The sequence below is a fragment of the Gouania willdenowi genome, unplaced genomic scaffold (genome assembly GCF_900634775.1).
Source record: "Gouania willdenowi unplaced genomic scaffold, fGouWil2.1 scaffold_318_arrow_ctg1, whole genome shotgun sequence".
Lineage (NCBI taxonomy): Eukaryota > Metazoa > Chordata > Actinopteri > Blenniiformes > Gobiesocidae > Gouania > Gouania willdenowi.
Window position 1 is genome coordinate 22,000 of NW_021145079.1, and position 6,569 is coordinate 28,568.

The 6,569-nt window shown below is 41.7% G+C and overlaps 1 protein-coding gene across 1 annotated transcript; it reads left to right on the forward strand.

Annotated features, from left to right (window-relative positions):
- The first annotated feature begins 2,451 nt into the window (after window positions 1-2,451).
- On the forward strand, window positions 2,452-5,063 carry LOC114459494 (uncharacterized). The gene is made up of 2 exons (XM_028441728.1): window positions 2,452-3,196; window positions 3,346-5,063. The coding sequence occupies exons 1-2, from the start codon at window positions 2,483-2,485 to the stop codon at window positions 3,346-3,348; spliced, it is 717 nt and encodes a 238-aa protein (XP_028297529.1). The 5' UTR covers window positions 2,452-2,482; the 3' UTR covers window positions 3,349-5,063.
- Window positions 5,064-6,569: the final 1,506 nt, after the last annotated feature.

Sequence of the window (6,569 nt, forward strand, 5' to 3'; positions counted from 1 at the left end):
ATCAGTGACATGTTAGTCAGGTATGAACCCAGCAGGTCTTTCAGATCTATGAACACAGGTCAGATAGTGGAGCCCAGAGCTCACAGTAAACATGGTGATGCTGCGTTTAGTTGTTATGCTGCAAAGAAGTGGAACAAACTGCCAGCAGAGCTGAAGTCAGCATCTAATGTGTACATTTTTAATTCAAAGTTAAAGGCAGTTTTTTTCTCTACTGCATATGATTGAGAGAGAGATTTTTGGTCATGTGGTTGATGTAATGCGTTTGTTGATTAAATTAATTGATTTTACTGACGATTTTAAATGTTCTTTTTTGTCACATGATCTTCTGAGCTTTTTTTTTTTTTTTTTAGGTTGATTTATTTGAAAGGGGACAGTGCAATTTCATATAGCACATGAACAAGCATGGTTAATAAAAAAAAGCCAGAATTAGCCAGAAGGCTATTTTTCATCTGTAGTCCCTTGGCCAAGATGTAAAAAGGCATTAAAATACAAGCATGACAATACATTTACAAGTCAATAACAACAATAACAGTACCTGTTACAATATTAAAACACGCAAAAATCCTGTTGCAATATCAAAACACACAAAAAACACGTGTTCAAAAGGCTACGTTATCTAATACAATACAATGCAGCGCAACATGCTCGACTTTTAATATTGGCAGACGTACATGTTAATAAGACAAATTTTCAATTTTTTTGTAAAGGCCTTGTAAGTGGTTAGCTGTTTAACCTCCTCAGGTATTGAGTTCCACTCAGCAGCGCCCCTAACTGACCAGGCCGAGCGACTGAAAGCACTTGTGTCACCCCTGCACAGAGGGATGACACAATCGCCTTTTACAGAGCCTCGAGTGACATGCTCAGAGCTGTTTCTTTGGCTGACGAACTCTGCCAGAGGAGCTGGGGCCAAATCATTTGTTACTTTGTATTTGAGACTCAGATCTGCATATCTATGGAGACTGTCCTAATATAAAAGGTTGACGTGGCTGAAAATCATGGAATGGCGAAAAATTATTGCAGCTTTGGTTGACATTTCATGTCGGATTGAGCGGAAATTTGCTAGATTAAACTTGATATTTTTACATAATTTGACAACATGGGTTTTAAAAGAGAAGTGAGAATCTATTACTAACCCAAGGAATGTGTATTGATTTACAATTTGTAATTTTTCTCCAGCAACTAGTATGTCAGGAGTAGATGAGGCTCTATTGGTTTTACTAAAAAACATACCTACAGTTTTTGAAGTATTTAGCTGCAGGTGTAGTAGGTTGAAAAATGCTATATTTTAAGTTTTCATTTAGAAACAGACACCCCCTCTATTTTATTTTTCATATTTTAGAACTAAGTGTTTTATTTGTCATGTACCTCCACACCAGTAGATGGCGCTGTAAGCGCACGGTGGGGACGAGAAGAGCTACGCTGGCGCAGCCTCAGAATTAAACAGGCTTTGGTCAGACTAACGTGTGCTCTGCGTCTCTCCACAGGTAAACTCATTTAAGTTCATTTTGGTAACTGTAACTTGGTCTAAATGGTATCCGCACTGACTGTGTAACTACCTGTGTTTATTTTTGAGAGTTTTGTCGAAGTAAAGCAGTGTTTTGTATAAGTTTGCTGTGGTCACGTTCTCTCCACGGACGCCATTATAGCCTCGTGTTGAGCCGTGGAGGAGCATAGTATAAGCTATATTTTCACAAGAAACGTAGAAGAAATTGATTATAAGAGACTTTTATACAGTTAATGTGTTTAGAGCCGAGTAGAAAACTATTTCTGTGTGTTTTTGTATGGGTTGGCTGCCGTTCAGAGGCACTTTTCCTTTGTGTGTGTGTGTGTGTGTGTGTGTGTGTGTGTGTGTGTGTGTGTGTGTGTGTGTGTGTGCGCGTGTTAGAGAGCAGTATGAGAGTGAAAGTTTGTAAATTAGTATAATTAATACACTTATTGTGTAACATTATATTTGAAATAGTGAAGAATGAATGTTTATTGTTTTATGTTGGAAGTAATATTTTATTATGCACTTTATTATATTTTTTATTGTCTTTTTATATATTTTATTTAAGAGACGTAATGTTTTTTTATTATATTTTATTTTGTCTTTTTATATATTTTATTAAATGGATGTAATGTTTTTCTTTATTGTATTTTATTTTATTGTCTTTTATCATTTGATTATGTTTTATGTCATTGATTATGTCTTATGTGAATGATTTTCAGAATTAAACAGGCTTTGGTCAGACTAACGTGTGCTCTGCGTCTCTCCACAGCCACTTACCATTAGGCTACACAGTCTAACGCTAGCTGTGTTGCCACTTGCTACCGCCCAGCTATCCCCTAGGGCTGGCGCCGGTAACAATTGGGGGCTCGTCCGGGATGATTTGAGAGGCAACTGCCTGGTGAAAGAGTGAACCTACCGTTTGATGTGTCCGGAACTGCAGGGAAGGCTGCTCGTACGCGTGTCATCCAGAGAGTATCCACGACAATCAACGTCATGACGACTAATGCACCACGGCGGGCGCTGCTCGTTAAGATCCAGAGACAACTATCCAGTTTGAACACTAGCCAGCTACAAGACCTCACTCGTGCTATTGATGATGGCAGTATCACAGCCACCATCGATGAGTTAAGTGACACAGACCTGTATGAGTTGATCATTGAACACTTGAGAAGTGACCAGCTAAAGTTGCTAGAGGATGAAGGCATGTCACAACTCCTCCTCCTCGATGACCTGATCACCGACCTACTGACAGCGACAGCTGACACGGGTCCTGGAGGCGAGGGTCCTGAGCATCCACAGAGGGACGACCAGACCCTGGTTCCTGCTCCAGCACCTGTGCACCCCAACGTCCTGCCTGTCATCACACCAGGAGAACTCGTTGCTCCCTCATCACCGCAGATCAACGAACTCCACCCTCTACCAACAGACTACTCACCCGGAGAAGACAGAGACCTTGCCACACCAACAAAAAGTTCCGCTGCTCCAGGCCAAACCAGCAGAAGTGTTGGCCCTTCTCTGAGTGGGGTTAGTCCATCGTCTAGTTTTAGAAACCAGGTATTGAGTATCAGTGATGTTGCAAGCCTGCTCCCACGCAGAGAGTTTAAGCTGCATGGTGGACAGATTTCAGATACTGGTTCAGATGTTTCATACAGTAACCTGTGTAAGCAAATTAATGATGGTTTACGTGAAGGTTTTTCTGAGTGCGAGATTATCAGAAGTGTACTTAAAATCACAAAACCTGGTACATTCAGAGATATGTTACTCAACAAAGGTGATTTGAATGTTGATGAGCTTAAAAAGTTTCTCCGCTCTCACATTCGTGACAAAAACAGCACAGAGCTTTTTCAAGAGCTAAGTAATACTAAGCAGTCAGACAAAGAAAGTGCACAACAGTTTTTGTACAGAGTAATGGGTTTAAAACAGCGTGTACTTTTTGAGTCAAAACAAACTAGTACTGGTTTTACCTATGAAGCTAAACTTGTACAGAGTACTTTTCTCCACACTCTATATCAGGGGTTAAATGAGAAAAATGACTATGTGAGACGTGATTTAAAGCCCTTCCTTAACGACGTGCATGTTAGTGATGACTTCTTACTAGAACAGATCACTAAGTCCACGAGTGAAGAGGCAGAAAGACAGAAAAGACTAGGTACAAGTGTTAAGTCTAAAACCGTGACTGTCGCTACACTTGACAGTGGTGAAAAAAATAATAACAAAGAGCGACAGACTCAAAATGATGCTATTAGAGAACTAACAGCACAGGTGTCCTCACTGACAAAACATCTAGCCCAAATGACTAAACCACCTGAAATCCCTAAGACTGTTGACTCTAGCCCTCAGAGACAATATTCACAGGCACGAAGTGAAATGCGGGGAAGGTGCAAAGCGTGCGTTCAACAAAACATAATCCCCTGCTCTCATTGTTTTGTGTGTGGTCAGACAGGACACCGAGCCATAGGTTGTCTTCAGCGCAAAGTGTCGGGAAACGCGACACGGTCACGGGAGAGGGACAGCCAGTGACCGAGACAACCCAATTGTCCCAGATCTCCAACAGCCAAAAACCGCAGTCAACTCGCTCATCACCACAGCCAAGAAAACGACTTGCTCAACTCATTGGTAAAAGGTGTATGGTTTCATGTACTCTCAATGGTGCTCCAATCCAAATGCTACTTGATTCAGGAGCTCAAGTGACTATGGTGGGAAAAACATGGATGCAAGAGACATTACCAAACATTCCTATCCTCCCACTCACGTCCCTCTTCCCAGACCAGCCTTTTGAGATCTCTGCTGCAAATGGCAGTGATGTCCCATTTGAGGGATGGGCAGACATGGCATTTGAGATAAACGGTAACCATGGACATGTAACTATTCAAGTACCAGTTATAGTCACCCAAAACTGTCTTAATCACCCCATTTTAGGCAGTAATGTTATTGCAGAGATGATTAAAGCCCACAAAGAGACTGATATTAATATCACAGATCTACTCAAAGAAGCTTTAAGCATTAATGAGAGTACAGTTGAGGCTTTAGTGTCAGCACTAGAAGTTTTCACTCAAGCTGATAACATTGAATGCACAGTCAAAAATGGTAAGAAAGGTGTAATGCTGCCTGCAGGTCAATACTGTGAAATAAAGTGTAGAGTCAGAGAGTGGCCAGCAGGAGGTGCAGTTTTGTTTCAGCCCAGTTTACAAGACAACTTTCCAGATGGTTTAGACTTGTTCCCTGCATTAGTAGCCGTTCCTAGTGGTTTAACAAAAATTGTCAAAGTCCCTATTCAGAACATCACTAAGCATGACATTTATCTACCAAAGAGAACCATTTTGGGAAGTTTAGAAGAAGTGACTGAAGTGAGACAGGGTAACGTTGATTCAAACAATGTAAACTCATGTTCAGTTCAGAAAACTGGTGACAAATGCCAAACGACAAAAGACACTCAAGTTAAAAGTGAAAAATGGCATCCGCCTGTTGATTTGTCACATTTAAAGGATAAAGAACAAAAAATAATACTGGAAATGTTGTTTGAGGAATCTGATGTTTTTGCGAAGAGTGAATCAGACATTGGCTGTATTCCAACTCTACAACTCAAAATCAATCTAACAGACAATGTGCCAGTCCAAACATCATACAACTCCATCCCAAAGCCCTTGTATAAGGAAGTGAAGGACTATGTTCAAAAGCTGCTTGACCATGGCTGGGTAAGGAAATCCTCTTCTCCGTATTCCTCACCGGTGGTCTGCGTGAGAAAAAAGGACATGTCACTCCGGTTGTGTGTGGATTTTCGGGGGTTAAATCGCAAAACCATCCCTGATCGCCACCCACTTCCACGCATCCAAGATCTGCTGGACAACTTGGGGGGCTACTCGTGGTTCTCAATACTAGACCAAGGTAGTGCTTACCACCAAGGCTTTGTGGAAGAGGACTCTAAACACCTAACTGCCTTTAGCACACCTTGGGGACTCTATGAGTGGAACCGGTTGCCTTTTGGCCTAACCAATGCCCCAGCAGCCTTTCAGAGATGTATGGAAGGTGTTCTAGAAGGTCTAAGAGACGAGTGCTGTTCTCCCTACTTAGATGACGTTTTATGTTTTTCTAAGACTTTCACTGACCATGTAAATGACTTAAGACGTGTTCTACAGAGACTCAGAGAACACGGTGTTAAGCTACGTCCTAGCAAGTGCGAACTTTTTAAACGCCAAGTCAGATATGTAGGACGTCTTATAACTAGTGAAGGAGTTCAGATAGACCCTAAAGATCTAGAAGCAGTAAACCAGCTCAGAGAGAGAGAACCAAAGAATGTCGGAGAAGTAAGAGCTCTCCTTGGTTTCTTAGGTTACTATCGGACATTTATTCAGGACTTTTCCAGATTAGCCAGACCATTGTTTAAACTTATAGAAAGTTCCAGTGAGGTAGAGAACAGACCCAAAAAAAACCGAACTCACAAGTTAAAGAAAAACAGTAATGGTCAGCTTTCATCCAAAACACCCGTTAACTGGTCACAGGAACATAGTGCAGTCGTGTCACGGTTTGTAGATATGCTAACTAGTCCACCTATTTTAGCTTATCCAGACTTTGACTTACCTTTCGTCCTCCATACTGACGCTTCGAATGAAGGACTAGGGGCTGTACTTTATCAGCAACAGAACAACAAACTGCGTGTCATTGCCTATGGTTCCAGGACGCTCACGCCGGCTGAAAAAAACTATCACTTTCATTCTGGCAAACTTGAGTTTCTCGCACTTAAGTGGGCGATCTGTGACAAATTCAGGGATTACCTTTATTATGCTCCAACTTTCACAGTATTCACGGACAATAATCCTCTCACATACGTTTTGAGCACAGCCAAGTTAAATGCAGTTGGACATCGCTGGGTGGGTGAACTGGCTGATTTTCACTTTACCATCAAATACCGCCCTGGCAAAGCCAATGCTGATGCTGACACACTGTCCAGATATCCAGTTAAATTGCCCAGTCACTTGCCAGAGTACACAGAGACAATGCCACCTGAAGTCATATCTGCTATTTGGCAGGGTGATAGAGCTATGAGAGACAGAGAGGTTCCCTGGGTTGCAGCTTTGCAGTT